Raw genomic sequence first — 19,591 nt, 5'->3', positions numbered from 1 at the left:
TTTGGGTCGAAGTAGAGCCGATTATTCGCGAAAGGAACAAAACGCACCGTGTCCATTACCAGCGAACTTGGATGAAATGATGTATTCGGGATTCTGTGGATCGTGGAAGACCATTCGTCATTCTGACGTAAATCGATTGTCACTTTCCTGCGACAATAGTGACGATGCACTCGCGGTTGCAGTCTGGAAGAAGAAAATTGAATACATTCTTAAGAGAGAGGTCTCTTTTTCTGCTGGTAAAAAATCGATTTCTTCAAGATTTCTTTTTTTGAAAAAACTTTACAGTAAATTATTTTTAGCCTTTCTGTGTGTTTTTGTTATGTATTTAGTTGCAAGATTCTTTTGGAGAAGATTCTTCTACGTAGATTTTTTCCTTAAAATAAAATAGAGTACAACAAACCTAGAGGAACATGGGTGTGACGTTCTGTGTCGTCAGTTGAGCGGATGATCTCCTCTCGGTGTCCTATAACACTTGTTCCACGCTTCCAGAAGCAACACGCAACTGTGAAACCGGTAGAAGATCAGCAAAGGAAGTCCAATCCTAGATATGACGCCCCACGCAAGGACTCCGAAGAATCTCAACTGAAGTTCTTGAGAGATCCAATTCTGTGTGATTATAGTATCGAAGGCCCACAACACGGAATTACTAAACAATAGGAAAGTGATCACCTGTCTCGCTGGCTTTGCAATTATTTGGAAACGAGTGATACAGGATCGTTTCGATGCCTCTGCTATCAGAGTGCTCTGAGCGAAGCACTGAATCAATTGCAAGATCGATGCAGTGAGGAGCATTATATGCCTCCCTCGAGTCTCTTCGGATTCACTTTCAAGTATCGCTAAGGAACAGGCACAAACTACGATTGTGAAGACAGAGTATAATTGGACACCAAACAGCGCCACGTTTGACAGCAAACTGTCTAACGCAGCCGGCGCTCTCGTTACTATGGACATCTGACGAACTTGAACAAGCCCACTGGCCGTCATTAGACTGCTCAGTGTCAAAATACTGGTCAAGGTGCCGCATGTTAACCAGGACAAAGTTGCTGATGGGAAGTGTTCATCTTCTCTCACGACGAGGAATATCAGGATGACTACTATGCCAGCTACCATGCAGAGTATGCCGAGGAATAGGCCTTTGCTGGAGCCATCGCAGCCGACTTTAGTGTGGCTCGTCAGATCCTTGCTTCCGTGAAACTTTTGCTTGTGCGACAGCCGATTGCGTCCGACGTTTTGACCCATTACGAAAGTAACTGCAGCGGCGATTAAGCTAAAATCGATTTGAAATGTTAATTGAATGTTTTCTTGTGAATCGTAACTTATGATATCATTCGCAATTATCTTGGTACATACCTGAATTGGACGATGAACGGGTAGAGAAATGGCATGCTCGAAGTCCACAGTTGTCCCAAGGTGTTCGTGTTTAAGCATTCTTGCAAAGCAATCACTTGGGAGATTTGTTCGTTTGAAATGGGCTGATAAGGTTGGAAGTCAGTTTTCTCTGTTGTAGAATGACCTGAAAGTAGAATAAATTATCTGGGATAAGATTTCAGGGAATATTAGGATTGAATAGGAAACAAGAAATTAAAAACCAACTTATTAAGTCTCTGGTGTGTCTTATCAGAGACTCTGGAAATCCTCGGAGATTCAATGGAGAAACAGAATTATGCAATCCTCGTTGCGCAAGGTGAACGAAATAGGTCCATTCTTGGGCAGAATCCCAAATCACTAATCGAATCCAGACAGCAATGTTCGTGGCAGCCAAATGAATGAATCCGAATCTTGCAGCTAAACCAAATCTTTCAACAAGAACCTGCAAATGAGTGTAATTCTTGACTCTGATCTATCAAATATTAATTACAACTTTAAGTGATTGTATACTTCACAGCAAAATTAAAGGATCACTAATATTGGGCTGAAAAATTCCTGCTGATTGATTGAATTGAACTGCTATAACCGTGCAAAAAAAAAAAATACAGCAGTGTACTTAGGCCCACTTTTAAGGGCAAAGCGTCTACGTTTTTATGTCTTACTTTTACATCACCCAGTGTATTAAACTCATTGTCAGACAAGAAACGATTTAGCGCCGATCAATTTACTCACTTGCGAGTTCACAAACAAGAAGTGCATCTGAAGGAAGGTGAAGAGCCCATGAAGTACCGGATGTACGAAGACAACGTCACTCAAGCATTCCGCTCCCTGCATCATCGAGTGCATCGCCATCTCCAAGCCATTGAATACAAGAGTCGCCAGACCGAACACTGTACAAATGCATTCATCAGAGCTCTACATGTTCTCAGGTTAATTGAATTTCAGTAGGATCGTTCGAAAAAACTCACGCAGCGCTCCAACTCGAATATAGAAACTTGTCGGTGCTGTTCTGGATCGCGAGATATGTGCGCGTTTCAGGGAGCCGAACCTAGTCAGGGAGGTGCCACCGAGTTCTGCATCGTCAGCGCCAATTGCACCGCTCCCGAGACTTCCGCAACTGTCCACCAACACCCATATGTAGATGCTGATGATCACAGCTATGCTTCCTACGTATAGGTACATGAGGAACACCCCCTGCAGATTGTAAGGAAAGCAGAAAAATGGACATTAAATAGATCTGTAAATTGAAAAAGAGAAGGGCTACAAGGACTACAAGAATTCTTATTAATTCTACAAGGGTTCTTGTTAATAATTCTGCAAAGATACTTATTCAATAAGTAGACTTATTATTTATTTATTTTTCAACCTATTTCTTTACTATAGTATGCATTTGGCTTTTTTACGCCAACAGCAAAGAATAAAATTGTTTATCAGGTCGTCTGACCTAGTTTTACACAGTTCCTTCGTCAACACACCAATTCAATTGCAAACTTAGTCAACCGAAAAATGTTAATAATCGACTCTGTCGGCTAAAGGCCTACAGTGATCTGGATCATTAATAATGATGAAGGATACAAGGTTTGCCGAGTTCATCTTGCTGCGAGGTATACTCAGCTTCCCATTGCTACAGGGAATGATGCCTGAACCGCTCGGACTTACGGTTACCATAACACGTAGGCATTTCAATTCAGACTGATCCATAATTTACTGGAAAAAGGGGTTACGGTGAGTCCAGCTGAATCGCGCGTAATTACGAATGCCGTTTGGACTGAAATCATCAGAACACCGCCAGCTGTTTGCTTTTCCATCGTCCCCGATTGCACCACTGCGATCTTGATCTAACATCGTTGATATAGGATATAAACAATGGTGTACGTAAACGATATGCATGGATTGTAGCAATATTTTACAGTGTGACATGGAAATTTAAATGGAACACAAAATGTCCTGTGCCTGTATCAGTATGCTAGAGAGCTAAATTCACAATCAGAGGATTCTGTAATTTTACAAATATATTGAAGAGCAGATACATTTTGTTCGTTCTCTTATGGTCTAATTTTGATAAAGCTTTACAGAATCCTTTAATGCAAAATCAATAATAATTCCTATCAAGACCAGACGACTGCAATTAAATATGAATTCTTTTTAAGAATCGTCTCTAGGCAGAGTCAATGCAACCACCTGCAAGCTTCCTGCACCCAAGGATATTAACAGTCCAAGACCATTATGATGCACCTTGGGCTACCGTACCGTTATCTGTCTAAGCAACCTTGAAAAATCAGAGATGAAACGATCGTAAAGTCTATGCGACGAAAAAAAAGCTCAACGAAGTGTTATATCCATGGTACGAAATGAACGTGTGTATGCTGAAGACCGTATCGAGGATGGCTGAAGATATACATGTAAATTGCTGCGGTGCATCATGCAATAGATAGCACCGGCCATTCTTTTGATTATAGAATGAAGCACTGCTGAATGGATAACAGTTCATTTCGTATCGCGACTTTACGAGGCATATCCCTGATGGTGTTGTAGTATTTCTAGGTTTATGACCGAGAATAGGTACGTTCCGACATTTGCTTTTTCTTTTTTGCTAGCAGTATTAAAGCAATGGTCACGTTTCAGATTTTTAATAGTGCAGGAAATCTTGTTTCTAATAGGTATGGTGACAGATGAATAAGTTAGAAGATAGTGTGAGTTTGATGATGCTATGAAATTTTCAGGGAGACTTTCTCAAGGCTGTTCGAGGTCAATCAAGACTAAATTTAATAACTTAAGGAAGGATATGTGTTAATTTATAAGCGATACCAGATCTTCTGTATGGCCTTCATCTATAAAGTTAGGTGATCTTGGAACATTAAAGTCTTACATATGGTATATCAGGTGTTCAATAGCATATAATGGTTTCAGAGAATTTCCATTTGAAGATTGGTAGTGCAATACAAGTACACAATTCTATATAGATAATAGTACATGTATTATATATATTAATTATCTTTGTTTGTTGACTTACTTGCAAACTGAGAAGGGGAACAGGTGTGTCCATGACTTCGGCCAAGCACAGAGCAATCATCAATACCACGACAAGCTGGCCATAGACATTCGAAAGAACGACCCATAATTGCGAACTGCAACATGCAACATAAAAGTTTTACGTCATTTGCATTTCACGTACCGCGTTCCCCATTTTTTATACTGGTTATAAAAAACTTTAATGCGCTTCGTTCCCAGTTCTTTCAGATAACAGGAAACCAAGAACACTTTTACTACGAGTATCCGAGGGAGCCTAAAGTGGCTTAATGATTCCACTTTGGATCATTAGCGAAATGTAAATAAATTCACAGTATTTATTCGCTATAAATCAATAACTTTCGTTACAATCAGTTAGCTTCAAAGAGGTAATAAAAGAGATTCATTTTTACTTTCAATAGACTATAAATGAAAAAGTAATAGGAAAAAATATGGAGATTAGCTCTGAGCTTGTAACGAGAGAATACTTAAAAATTATTTTATTTTCAAGGAAATTATCATGTACAATTATATTTAATTACTAATATGCACTTATGCAGATGTATTCCTTTTCAATACAATTTTGAATGTTTTCAACTGTTCAACCCCTTTGTTAAAACCGCTACTCTTTCGACCCAAAATACAGAGTTAGAAATGATATTACTTATAGGATGACCTATCGTATAGGTTACAAATGACAATGTCTTACAAGGGTTCAGAGTGGTCCAAGAGATCGTTCGGCGATCGCGCTCTAGAAAGGATCCTAGAAACAAGGGACCTGGAGGGAGCCGAGGATCTAGTCTCCACAGCAGTGGTGTCAGCCTCAGTGTTCCTTTCACCCCTGTTGGGGGCTCCTCCAGGTGCACCCTCCACGGTGCCACCCGTTGTGCTTCCGGTCTCGTTCAGGCTGTCCTTGTCGTGCTGCTCATTGCTGGCTGTAACAATATTTCAAACATAACGTAACGTTATTTCATCCTTTTTTTAGGAGTAACTCCATTAGTGCAGGACGAAAAGTGAACTAGGTGGTCGGTCACAAACGGGACCTACATTAATCAGCTCCACTCTCTTTTCGGTCTTCTGGGTCAGTGGACTTGGTGCCACTGACTTTCGCTGGAAGAATTCACCGCGTCTGTCCATTTTACGATTCAAATTCGATGATTTAAAGGCACTTTTCTCAGCCAACGGAATCAAATGAAATGGAATTAAAAATTAGAAAATATGTACCGGTGGTTTTAGGGCGTGTCAAACATGTAGTCATCCAATGGAAAAGAGATACGATGTAACATGGACGTCGTATTAAAAATTAGAAACTCAATTACAAACATCCACGCGTATAATCAAAGTCTACAACTGGAGCTTTGAATTTATACATTAGATAGGCGTGTAGTACTATTAAACCGTTCACGTGGCTATGAACTAATGATAAAGCAAACGTGCTGATTTCTCGAAAGTTACGATCAAATCCATAATTTGCGATGTACGATGTTAATAATACGTTTTCGTTTCTAAATCTGTATCAAAAATTAGCACCAGATTAATAGGCTTACAAGGTATGTTAAATCGACAGTAATTACTCCACGCAAACTATCGTAGGTCATTAAGTTCGAGGAAAATATTTTCTTTGACTATATTTTATTTTGTTCCTTTATCTTTGATCATTTTGCTCGAACTACTGTAATTTTTATATTTTGTGCATTTAATTTTTAATCCGTGTTTTTTGGCTTCAATTCGCCTTAAAGTTTTTTCACCTCTCAGAATGTCTGATTAATGAGACTCCAATAGTTTCTATAAGATCGACACTTCAGTTTATTCGACATAAACTTTCACAAGAGAACCTTGATTAACTGATCTTCATCGATAATGACTCGTACAGTAAAGTATTGGTAGTCTGCTGAAGAAAGTAAAGCTAGCTATCAGGATCCTTCACCTTTGGATCTCGTGGTACTTCAGATAATCAAACTCCTCCTGTATTTTCATTCGAAGTTCCTCTCAATAGCGTCGAGAAGTGAAAGATCCAACTGATTTCATGAAACAGTGCAGAAGAAGACCAAAGTGGTGAGATCGATCACTGACCACTGACTTTCCTCTTGTTCCAATATTTGCAAAGATCTTGCGAACACAGCGTACGAGAAATCTGTGTTCCATTACGAATTATGAAGAACTAATCTGAAGTCTATTGAGGTAGTTGAAGGCCTTGCAGAAGCAAAAATGGTGTTGATGGTTCGACAGATCTCGTCTAGTCGAAATTGTCGGAAAGAAAAACGATCGACACGATTCTCTCTGATCGTTTCTAATAGCCCGTGACGAATGAACTACGATTACTGAACGAATGGTCTGAAATGGTTAGTGAATCTTCAGAAGACGTAGATATTCCGTTATACATTCTGTATTACCTCAACATTCGAGACGAAATTAATTTTTTTCTCGCGTAAAGGATGATCGATCGTCGCGAGGTAGATTATAGTAGCATTGCTTTCAGTAAGAAATATTACTGTAAATCAATGTTCAAAATTTTTAATAGATAGGAGTATTTATCACAAGGCGCGTTAGACTTTACTCCTTACAGACAAGTCTAGATACGATAGATGTGTTTATTTTAATTAGACATTAAGAAAAAAGCTTGTTCGCCTAATAATGAAAGTTGCTCCAAATTTTCAAGCAGTGTACAATAATTCCCACAATGTCCCCAGTTTTATTCATCTAAACTACCCATAAAACGCAAGTATTATACAACACTCACTATCTTCTCATCCTCTCCAATATAAAATCATGACAAATGAAGATCCCCGATTAATAGCAATGGACATAAGATTGTCAAGCAAGTCCTCCAAGCAATAGCAATGCCCCGTTACCTCGCTATCTCGTTACGATCTCGCTATGCTTCTCCCTAGTTCTCCCTGCTTGCAACAAAGTCGATGGTATAATTGATAAGCCTCGACGACCGACGTCCAACGAATTCACGAGTCCAGCAACTCTGAGTATACATGATTGCTGGGGATCAAAAGTCAAGGGGATTCAACATTCAATGCCTGTTACACGACGATCCTGAGGTTATTGATGAAGTCGAAGGGCATCGTACAGTCATCAAGGGTCGAGCATGTGCTTGATAGAAGTGACGCGATGATGAAGGGCTGAAACGGAAGAGAACGCATCCAAGATGGCTTCAGAGGCCAGGCAGGATGATAAAGCTTGATCAGGCGCGGGCGATTCGCTTAGAACAGCCTCGTAATTGAAAAATGCACACTCCCTTGATCGCCGATTGCCAGTGGTGGCTGACTTATGGGAAAATGATACAGATGGTGTGGTTGGGCCTGAGTTATAGGGAAGCGCTATGCTCGACGGCGTGCGTTCGTAAGCGTGTTGCACGAGATATAGTGAAATATTCTGAATTAGCGAATCGGTTGATCATCGGGCGTGGCAATTGTGCAAATTAATGCGTACGAATGGTAAAGTATCACATTAGATCGTGATTAGCGGAGTTTCATCACGAAGAAGTGTTTCGATAGTCTACTTTGAGGATCTTCAGAGGAATCTTATTATTTGTAATTTATTTACTGTAAACGAGATAAATTTATTAAGATAAAAATACAGAAAAACTTTTAAGTCGAGGAAGAATGCTATAGGGACAAAAAAGCAAAAGAAGAGAAGAAAGAGAAAAATAAAATAAAACTGAACTAAATAATTCGAACGAACAGCAGTACAAAGTGAGCTTCATTTTAAACGATGAGTGACTGGGAAAGTCAGTTAAGAAGCTGACTTTATCAATATTATCAATCATACGAGAAGTGACCAAAGAGGTGACCAAACTCTGTCCTGAAATCTTGGACATGTAATAAGGAAAAGTGTTTCAAGTATGCTTCCTATTCTCGAATATAGTAAAGCTGTAGTGAGGATGTAGTGATGAATGGTAGTCAATATGAAGTAGAGAGTAGTATATGAGATACTTCATTTTTTGACCTAGAATTCTAAAAAATCTCAGAGTCAATCTAAATAAAAAAAAAAAAAACAGAAGAATATCTTTACAGAATTTCATGTAAAACATAAAAATCCGTGTAGCAATATGAGATCAAACTTTGGTGTCACATTTCGATCCTATCTCATATTCCTATTCTCTCTTCTACATCTGGGCCTCCGTCAATCGATCTGTAGCAATGGCGAATGATTGTATACTGCCAGGTGAAACGTGAAATTTCTGACCCGAATAGGTAGGAAATCAGGTCGGAGTTTGCAGATTCGTACGTGAAACCGTGAATTTGAAACCTCTGCGGTTTAACGTTGGAGCCATAGCTCATCGTTATACATTGAGACAGGAGCAAAAAATCTGGTAATAACTCATCTGACAGCTGGTGGAAGGATTCGAGAATCTCATCTTCCTCGTTCGCCATTAATACAAAACGGCAAGAACTTCGAATTTTAATTTGATACCCACTGCGAACCCACTCGACAAATAGCAAAATGAAAAGGGAAAAAGAAATCTAATGATATATCGTCGACGCGGAATTAACGAACTACTGCGAAGACGACGAACATAGTGGAATTTCTTGTCGTAATTGACACATAAATACGTAGGTAAACCACGACAACTGACTATTGCTTATTTTACTGTCGTCGAGCGCTTGACGCGATGAAAGTATCTTTCATGGCAAATATAAATGATGCAGGGGGTTTGAGTTTTCTCTGTCGTCTACCTTTCATAATTGTGCCACTGTTATACCACTTTTTAAGGTAATTGAAATGACTGTAACAAAAATAGCTCTTATCCAACTTTACAATTTTTGAAACATAATGGAACTTATCCCATAAAAAATGCAATATACATATACTGTGATGGATATTTTGCTTAAAAAAACATCAATCAATATTGGACAAGAATTGAAGGTGTTGCAGTATTTTTTTGACGTCCTAGAAAAAGACAAAAATCCATAAGGATCGTTTTTGTTATGAGCTATTCAATTAATACAATTATTTTGATAATTAGTTTGATTTGCATTTAATAAAATAATATACCTACGAAGTTACAGATTAAAATGGGATGTGCCTAATTATTTATTCAGTTTGTAGTGTTAGTAAAATAATTTGGATTAGCCTTTCGTCTAATATAATGAAAATTAAAGCAATGTTTATAAATCTTAAATACAAACCTGAAAGACATGTGAAACTTTTTTCTCCGCGTCTTCCATATTTCAGTCACTTAAGACATTATTACCCTTATTAGAAAGGCAGCAGAGCGCCAGTTTAGTGTTTACTATTGTAATTCAAAATGAACTACGCGAACAGTGGAAACAGTGGAGAAAGTAACTTAAAATCCAACAAGGTAATAAACAACTAATTAACCATCTGCCATCATAATTTAATCTGAGAATACCAGAAAGTGAGAAAATAATATAGACTATTTCTATAAAAGTATTTGCCACTGTGATTCAATGCAGTATCTTCTCGATATACATAGGCACACTAACCACTGACGAGTTTATACCGCGGGACATGTTTTCGAGGTCAGCTTATGCTCATGAATATTCCATATCGATATTATAAAAAATAGTCAAGAACATGCACCACAAACAATTCTTTCTCCCTAAATAATATCAAACAACATCGAATGTAAAGAGACTATAACGAAAAAATACTGTATGAAGCTTAAGAAACGACAGAAACAAGAGAAACAACAGTCTAAAAAATGCATGATCCACGCGTGCCACTGTTATCAGATAATTTACCTTTTGCCTTTTGTCAAAGGAAGACAATTGTAGTGACAGGTACGCTCGAATCACGGGCCATAGCGAATAATGAAAAGCCTCTCTTCGCCGAGATGCAGGACAAGTGGCTGTCAGTTTTCACGGGCAAGCAGGGGAGAACTGCTCCAGACACTATCACGAAACAGAATGGCAAAGTAACCCAGAAATATGCAGTGAAGGGGATCCACTGGTCTGGTACACGAAACGGTGGTGGTGGACACCGTGATGAGAGCTACGATTATGGTGCTGATGATGATGATGACGATGACGATGAACGACAACGATGATGGTGTCGTTTCTTGTAACCTCGTTTCCGATAGTCAAAGAAGTACCCATTGACTGTCATTGCTTTTATTCTTGCGCGACAATGTTCCTCGCGTTGCAGGTAGCATTAAAGGTATGAGAAGTGTTCTTTGGAGCTGAGAAGAGTCTTCAATGGTTCTTAGAAGGTAATATGTTATTAAGAAGACTAATCTCAGGTATAGAAAGACTTAAACAATAATTGTCTTTCTGAATTTTTTTTTTTTTAAGTATATCTAAGCACTGTAGTAGATATTCGTCTTTCTTCATCACGTACTTATATCTTTAGGTATGATAATTAATTTTTGTATGTAGAAATATTAATGATACTCCAGTTATAGAAGCATATATAATTTTTACACACTCTAAAAAAAAGTTAAAACCTCTACAGCAGCCTCTACAACTGTTTATCTCCCTTTCAGAAAATAGAAAAAGGGTAAGAAGGTAATTTCAAGAAATGAAAAAAATAACGACGAATTTACAGCGAGAAGTTGCAATCTGTCCAGCGAAATTGCACACTAGCGACTTCAACGAGCAAGGAACTGAATAAATGGACACCCCAAGATTAGTACGATCACTGCCGTAATTCGATTAATCGCTTGCCTCGTAGGACGAGCTGTAATAAGATGACTTATCGCACCATAATGTGCGGTCCACGGTACAGCACGCTGGAAATGTGGGGAAAAAATCGCTGCAACCACCTGTCGCATGAATTATCGACGCTGTATACCGACACTAACACACGTCTACTCCGTTTTCTTTTTCAGCAGCTCTATGCTCTGGCAACATCAAAGGAACGCTGGGATTTAGACGAGATAAAACTTTTCTCGAGTATGTCTTTATGAGTGAGCAATTCTAAGTGATCATCAGTGGACATGTGACCCTAATTCGAAACGATTAATATTTTGAACATGTGAGAAACGTAAGTTAATAATTTCATTTACAAAGATGAGAGCGTACTGAAGGTTTAATGAGAGTTGAAAGTGTGTTTGTAGATTCTCTACCTTCTCAAGACGTGATTGTATAAATGTTCTTTCGAACGCATAAAACAAATCATGGCGAACCGAGTGTAGTAATTACTAAATTACCAAAACAAACTATAGCGTACTAAAATGTATGGCTCATCGAACACCATGTGAGAATTAATAGATAATCGAATTACTTCGATGAGGGTTCGAGTATTAAATTAAGAAATACTTTTTCATTCCTGCTATCGATAGCATCTGCGTGTGTGATAACGTCGTTGCATCGCTGCATGCCTGCTTTTCGCGATTTACCCACGCGAGACTAATCGACTAATTTTACGCTGCATAGAACTGAAAGGCTCCGTTACCGGCGTTGAAGACTGATGAACTTCGTTTAATTTCATATATACCTCTAATTGAGTCGTTCCTTTGATAATAAAAAAAAAAGAAAAAAGCGAAAATCATAGAGTACTATGAAGTAGTGATTGGATTGATAGCGAATCAATAGTATCGATTTCACTCCATAAATTATAGTATTGCATACACTGTCAAGCATATCGTTATTAGCACGTTATGTGCGAGAGACTAATAATTATAGTTTCGCCCACCTTCAATGTACAAAGCTAAATGAATCATTCGACGTTTCTATCAAAGCATCTATGCCTATCTGATTTTTGAAGAGAAATTTCAGAATCGGTTATAGAGATCAAAATAGTGGAAAAGTTCATGAATATGTATGTATGATAAATAATGAAATAAGATGAAAATAAAAGTTACTAATATAAATATTTTTTAATTCTGTTTTGCGATATAATAAATGCAAATCCACTGATCGTTCAATTTGTTTATTCAAAGAGAAAGCGGAAGAATGGGGAAAAAGAAGAAGTAATTAAACAAAAGTAATTTAGAGATCTAGATTACCAGACTTTGAATATTTACAAATATTGTTTGATGAATATGCATATTTTTTTGTAAAGACTCCATGAAATGTGAACTCTTGTTAGTCATCAGTCTTCTCCTATCTCTCCTACTCAAAAGGACAAAGTGTGTTGTTCTTATGACAAAATATCTTCAGCTAAAAAGTTCCTGTTACAACTTTATTTCGTGTTCAGTCTCTCTCTCATTAATTTCTTTCACTATTTCCTTATCGAATTGTTTGAATATCACCAACATGTACCACATCAATCAAATCACTATACACGTAGATAATGATCATGACATATGAGATACAATCAATTATAATCAATATTGATTTCCATCATTTCCAATGCTACCACAGAAGCAAACAGTCGTCTATTAACAATAAGCTCTAATCAGCGAACTCGTAGACCCGAGGCGACAGGTGACACGTGAAACGGTGTCCGAAATTCGTTTTCAGCGGCCAACCGGTTTCTTTGGAGCACGAAAGCGTCTGAGCCTCTATGAAAAAGTGGATTCTCGAAAGTTTGAATGAGCAGTAGCACTTGTTGAGCGACTTCCACAACTACTCACAATGCTTGTAAACCTGCTTTCACGCAGTTCACGCATACTATACACGTAGCCATCGGCGATTTGTCGCGTCCTCGCGATCCATGGGGGATTTTCCATGGAACGCCACATTTTCCGCGACCACCTTTCACCTCTTTTCTTCCCTGCTTTCACGCTTTTGTGTCATCCACGCGTAACTCAATTCGCGCGCTGCTTTGACCACCGTGAGTTCAATTTCGCCCCAATGAAAATTCTATTCTATGCAAATGTGCCTGTTGGGATCTTGTCAGATCTAGAAGAGTTCCGTTACGGCTATTGTAAAAGTGTACAGTATCATTTTAATTGATTCATGTGGGCACCGTTGCAGTTTGATGATTTTAAAGGTGATATCCAGGAACAATTGTGAGCAGTCTTTGAGCGGAGGCGTTTCAGAGACTCCTTGTTTAATTATTTTTGTAATTAAATCTACAGAATTTATAAAATAACTTTTGTGAAATGAGGGTGTTCGTTTTCAAAAAATTATATACAAAAATCACTGAATATTTAAAATAGTTTTTACCTATTAGACTAGCACTAGCTTTTCCTAATGATTCTTCTAATGATTCTAATGATTCTAATTGCAAATTAGAAGAGTAGATTAATGAATTGCATACGCTCATGTAAATTCTTATTTACATAAACACAGTTAAAGAAATGGAAACTCATTTAAAATTTCTTTCACCTTCTAAACATCTTCTTCCTGAACCATGAAATCGTAAAACCGATCACTCTAACGCAAACTATCTGTCAGAAACAGGCTACTGCAGTAGACGATTAAAATCTCATTGCAAACATATCTTGAAAAATATGTTCAAGCACCAGAAGGTAATGTAATGAAACCTCGAAGTGGTATAATGGAGGATGATATGGTAGACGATAATCGAAGAAAATTGGGTATAACATTTACGATCATGTTAAACGGTGATTTAAGATGGCTTTTACAGTATATTTACAGTACACCATATATTAAATGCTAAATACATGATCACACATGCAATGTCAATTAACAGCTAGAAAACGCGGTATTCGAGGTATTTAATCTATGAAAGATTGAACTTTACCTTCACCTCCCTTAGACGTGCGTAAATAAACTTGCTTGAGTTTACCTCTATTTCTTGTGAAGATTACACAGATTTTACGGAATATGGAAGATGGCATTTAATTTATTACGTGCCTTAATACTATTTCAATCAAACAGTAGCATGTTTTCTACTTGCCACATACTTCTAATTTATAAACATAACTCGCAGAAAACCTGAGATATTCTGAGAGTGTTAAGAGTATTAAGAGGCTTTTACAAAGTCACAAAAAGTAACAGAAATCTAAAAAGAAAAAAGCTGTATAATGAAAATTCACTGAACTTCGCTATTTATTTAATTATCATATACCGAAGACAAGATATTAGAATATCAAATATTAGAATATTCTGAATGATTGAAAGCCTCAAAATCTCTTGAATGATCTTTCCATAAACAAGATCCTGTTCACTAACAAGAAAGTGGCAGGAAATTGCAGTCACGCATGAAGTGCACTTCAAAAGAAGTCAGAAGCAACCTAGCAACAATATTATCCTACGTGCAGCAATTAAACATAAAGTAACAAAAAAAAAAGAAGGAAGTTTTAGCAGAAACTATTATTAACGCTAAGAAGGAAAAATGTATGCAGCTCACGTATCTGCAAGAAATCATCGAGCAGCTGAGGATTTGTTTTCGTCTCATGCAAATGCAAGATGAAGTTCTCGACGAGAAAGCACCCCGTAAAAATCACATTTTTATGCGCGACAAGTAACGCTTCTCGCGTTTATGGCCACTCGTGAACGGCTGCAATTACGTTCCTCATACTTGAAACCAATAGACAGGAAAAAGAGGATAACTGTACTAAGGGGAGCTGGTTGTGGAAGTCGGTTCCATAAAGGAGCAAACCACTCTGTCGTGGATCGCCTCTAACGATGGCAAATCAGCGATGGATAATGACAACAGGCCCTTCAGGAGATAATAACGGTAGCACCACGTATTGCTAGATAATGTGGCATCGATGATTGATGACTGAGCCAATAATATCGTAGAAAAGATAGCCTAAGTAGAACGAGAAAGTAAAAGGTCCTCAAAGACGAAACGACGCGTCATTAAAGGACGCGGCCGATTCAAAAGGCGACTTTTCTCCACACTTTCTTCTCCATGAAACTTAAGTTAAAGACGCATTTGCTTGACATGCATGATCATCCTGATTGCGGCCTGGTTTCTTTGATAGGCTCGAAACTTTTCATGATGCGATGTGTTAAGAAAAATAGGGGACATTTTCGTGGGATCATTTGCAGATATTGGAGTAATGAAAAATGTTCAGTCGATAAGTGAAGTAAATTTTTGTATAAGTACTATTAAATCTTCTTTACTTGTAATGTAATTTAGATAGATTCTTATTAGTCCAATCAAATAAAGAGAAAGCAGTGAAATGCTGTATAAAATGTTATTTTTTAAAAATGGACTTTGAGATACAGAGATTTCAGATACAGAGTTATTAATACCTTTTCTATTATTTAGAAAATTATAAGTATAATACACAGCTGAATTGAAAAATTTTAAAATTTCAGAATATTCCATTTGCGGAATAGTTGCTATTTCACAGGCGTTTAGGTTAATGTTGCTTTAATGTCTGCAATTAATTATATAAAAGATGTCCCACATTTGTGTTAACTAAACCGTGTAAACTGTGAAATCATCAGATCATGAAATTAAATGTAATTAATTACAATGAAAATAGAAGAACAAAAAATAATTGCTTTAATTGGTACAAAGAAAGGCCGAGGATATAAAATTACATCTATGTAAAAATATGTCTAGAGAAAATATTGCTAAATAAGAGTGATGAATTGTCTTAGAGGAAAACAAATATTTCATCGAAACGCTACTTTTTATCCTATCTCGCCAAATTATTGTCTGTTCGCACGCATCTGCTCCGAGGAAAGTATGAAAAACAAACTCATCTAAAATAGACTTCAATTTTCCTTTCCAATGAAAAGAAGAAAAATAACTTCAGAATATCCTTATTTGCACGCTCATGCATTTGCATTTTCTCATGCAGACATTTGCAAAAATTGCTCTAAAAGATCCACAGTACTGATCGTTCCACATTCACCGCATAAACGGGGAAACATGATAGAAGACGCAAAAACAGCGAAAGTTGCGGCAGCTGTCTGTTCATTACCGCAAACCGCGGTAAAAAGTAATTGAATTGTGAGTCCATGAGAGCTATTCGACGTATCCTTGAGTACAATTTCACGGCGAGAACTCAAACGTTGCTACTCGCAATAATGATTGAAGCAGGGAACAAAAACCTGGCATTTTAATTTTCTGCTGACGTGAAATGTTTACTGAAGAAATGATAAATGGAATATGATTCAAGAAACAGGTAATGTTTCTATAACAATGAATTGCTTCAATCATAATAAAAATAATCAAGACAATTCAATTACAGTGTCCAATCTGTATTACTTAAATCCCGAATTTCAGCTGTGTATCCACTTATTATTAAATTGAATCGGTGAATTGAAGAACAATGCAAGTCCAAAAACCACATTAACTATTTTCAAATAATCTCAAAACTATATCTACACCCCAAGACCAAGATATATTAAGTCACATGGAAAAACAGTAGACTCAATACACTCTGGCTCTAAGATCCAGATGTAATCTTAAGATCATTTGAAAATAGCTAATGTAGTTTTTGAACTTATACTATACTTCAACTCACCGATGCAATTAGTTCCTTGGACTCTAATACAAGTAAGAAACTTCATAAAAATTGCCATGTTAACCATTCAACACACCCTTCCTTCCAAACCTCAAAGAGCGATCCACAGTAAGTGCCAAACAATCGCAATACCGTTACTCAGCATAGCCGATTAATCATTAGTACGGTTTCGAAAATACAGCATGGCGTGAATGTTGGTCAGCCGACTAATAAAGACACCTAACACGTATGGTCGACGTCAGGCGGGTGCACATAAGCCACGTCCTAGCTACCGCTAGCTGATCCTCTTCGTCGAGCAATACCGTACGACAAGCATGTTGCATACAAATTCACCGACGCGACGTCTCAACAGACGAAACCGTGTCGCGGGCAGTGTTATACCGTTGCACTCGACCAGAATTCGTATCGTTACAACCTTTTAGTGATTCACAAAAAAAATTAAGGATTTCGTCTTTATCGAAAACGTCTTCCACTTTACTCAGCCCCTTAACGCTTATACTCTAACCAGTCTCGGACACTTCTCATCACTCGTAGGCTCTTGAGCAAAAAAATTACACGGGTAGACATCGATGAATTTTTTTAAACCCTGACCTTTCTATGCTAATATTTACAATTTATGAAAAAATGCTTATTCACTTTTTCACTTCTGAATAATTAACAGAGATATTGTGTTGTTTCGAGACACACTATTTTTTTTAAATTTTACGTTAAAAATATTTATCAGGAAAAGTTGGGGGACAAAACTTGAAGACTCTTTGGTTTAAAAGACCCGCTAACGCGCTGACGCGTGATAGAATTTCTTGGCAAGTAACCGGTCACGCACTATCGCGTGATGGGTTTATGTTGAGTAAACGTGAGCTAGGTGGTTGGCAATTTGGGATACCACTGTCGTTCAGATCGGCAGCGAAGGTGACGTTACGAAGAAAACCGAGCCTTAAGGGGTTAACTGAAGAGAATTCGACCTCACCCTTCTTGTCCTTCACCGACGACGTGGAGGCAGTGGAGGTTTCCTCAGGAACGTCCACTGCGCGCTCCTCCTTTCCAGATACGATCCCACCGACGTCTCTGATCTCTTCCTTCCCTTTAGTCACCTCGTCCCTCTGACTATATTCAACTATTTGGTCCTCGACCTTCTTCCACTCGGACACCTCTTTACTCTCAGCCTCCATCGCGAAATCCTCCAAACCAGGAATATCTCGGATGTCTGGCACCAGGGTCTCCTCGTCGTCCTCCCTCAGCCTCCATTTGGCTCTCTGATGATGCTCGGTCACATTGTTCGTCGCGATTTCGCTCACCGAGTCGACCACTTCCTCGACCAGCTCCTCCTCCTGGAGCATGTACTCCCTTCTTTCATTCGGATTTTGATAGACTCTGTAGGGCCCAACCAGGCCAACGATTCCTCGAGGGACAGAGACACTGGTCCTCTTCCAATCGGCCTGCGCCTGATCAAACTCTCCCAGTCGGTTCGTATACATCTCCCCAAGATTGAAGAGACGTCTTGGCTCAGGAAGCTGCTTCGACGCCACTTGCAGCCACTTTTTCAGCTCCTCCTGTCGCGAGCGGATCTCCAGTTGAATCTGCTTCTCCTCGATCGACTCCGCGATCGGTTGAAGCTTCCTCTCGAGCAGTCCCGTTTCTGGTAGCTGCACTTTTTTTGGCTTCTTCACCACGCTGTAAAGAGGATCCTCATCCTCGGTCTCGAGAATGGTGGAGGTTTGAGAGATCGGTTTGTTTTCAGATGATGGGACGTAAGGCAGGTCTCTTTGGAGAGTTATCTCTGACTCTCTGTTTCGTGGTTCGCCACTCTTCACTGCGCTAATCACCACCACGTTGGTTTTAATGCCTGGTGGTAAACTGCTAGTGGCTTCGTCGCTGTCTAGAACGCTGTATATCGGCTCACGAGTCGCTGCCTCGATCCATTTGGGTCTGGTCTTGTGTTTCGACGAGGACCTTAGCCTCTGGGGAACGACTGTAGGTGTTTTTCGTTCTGCGCTTCCGACAGGAATGTTCTTCAGTTCGGCCACCATGGTCAGGTGCTTTGGTGTACGATCTGGGTGATCAGGCCTACCGGATGTCACGCTCAGGCCGTGACGAACATGTTAGAAGACCTCTGACTACCTCCCAAAGATCGAAGCACTTTTGGGTGTGACCTGGACGTGTCAGTATTTAACACAGATGATCCTTAATTAACATGAAGAAGAGGAACTCCTTTGCTCTTGAATCACTATGGATAAAATTCTTTCCTGATTTTGGAAGTGTACTCGATGATCAATTTTCTAGCCACTTCTCTCACAGAATTAATACTCAGTCACTAATCTTTAGGAAACCATATGGTAAGCTGAAGAACAGATTCAAAGAAAAAGAAATTTTTTGAATGTAATCCTGAGTGGTCTTAAGCTCACTTCGCGTTGAAGAAGATAAGATCGATAAACACTTTTTAATTTTTTGATTGAATGAAAAGAAATTTCCCAATTAGAATTTCAAAACTTTCGTCGAGCGCACCCGATCGACCACAAAAGGTAAATGTCGTTCTTGGCTTCAGTTTTACGAGAAACAATTCCCGTCCGCGTGGAGGTGGCTGGAGGTCGATCATATGGATCTAGCTCTCGTTCGTGACCAGATTGACGAAAAAGGTTTCACATCCTCTGCCACGACGATGGGCTTTTACATTTTCTTCCTCATTGATCGACGCAATTTTCCTCAATAGTGGACCCATGGTACAACTTCCTTTCACAGACTACAAACCTATCTATATCTTTTTCTTTATTTTGATCTCCTCTAAAAGTGTCTCAGATGTTTGCTAATAGTCTGTGCATTACCTCTCAGAAAAATTCTGAATATCATTAATATGCCCCTCGTGTCTTTCCTTTTCCTTCCAGTTCAACATACTTTCACACGTTGACGTCACCCTGTGCATTATATCTCATATTACCACCCCAACTATAATCGAAATCGGTG

General features: G+C 38.6%; 1 protein-coding gene across 1 annotated transcript; it reads right to left on the bottom strand.

The window, feature by feature from the left end:
- Window positions 1–432: 432 nt before the first annotated feature.
- LOC143177008 (proton channel OtopLc) lies at window positions 433–18,660 on the bottom strand. The gene is made up of 8 exons (XM_076374723.1): window positions 17,601–18,660; window positions 5,087–5,312; window positions 4,382–4,496; window positions 2,337–2,562; window positions 2,101–2,258; window positions 1,594–1,810; window positions 1,351–1,513; window positions 433–1,267 (listed from the first exon to the last, which is right to left on the bottom strand). The coding sequence occupies exons 1-8, from the start codon at window positions 18,658–18,660 to the stop codon at window positions 433–435; spliced, it is 3,000 nt and encodes a 999-aa protein (XP_076230838.1).
- Window positions 18,661–19,591: the final 931 nt, after the last annotated feature.

The sequence above is a fragment of the Calliopsis andreniformis genome, chromosome 3 (genome assembly GCF_051401765.1).
Source record: "Calliopsis andreniformis isolate RMS-2024a chromosome 3, iyCalAndr_principal, whole genome shotgun sequence".
Taxonomy (NCBI): Eukaryota; Metazoa; Arthropoda; class Insecta; order Hymenoptera; family Andrenidae; genus Calliopsis; species Calliopsis andreniformis.
Note: the sequence above shows the minus strand (reverse complement) of the source record. Positions and strands in the feature narration are given on the sequence as shown.

Coding starts and splice junctions, on each gene's coding strand:
- LOC143177008 (XM_076374723.1), bottom strand. CDS start 18,660: ATGGTGGCCGAACTGAAGAACATTCCTGTCGGAAGCGCAGAACGAAAA. Junction 2,563..4,381: donor TTCCCCTTCTCAGTTTGCAA/GTAAGTCAACAA, acceptor TACAATCTGCAG/GGGGTGTTCCTCATGTACCT. Junction 1,268..1,350: donor CCGTTCATCGTCCAATTCAG/GTATGTACCAAG, acceptor AATCGATTTTAG/CTTAATCGCCGCTGCAGTTA.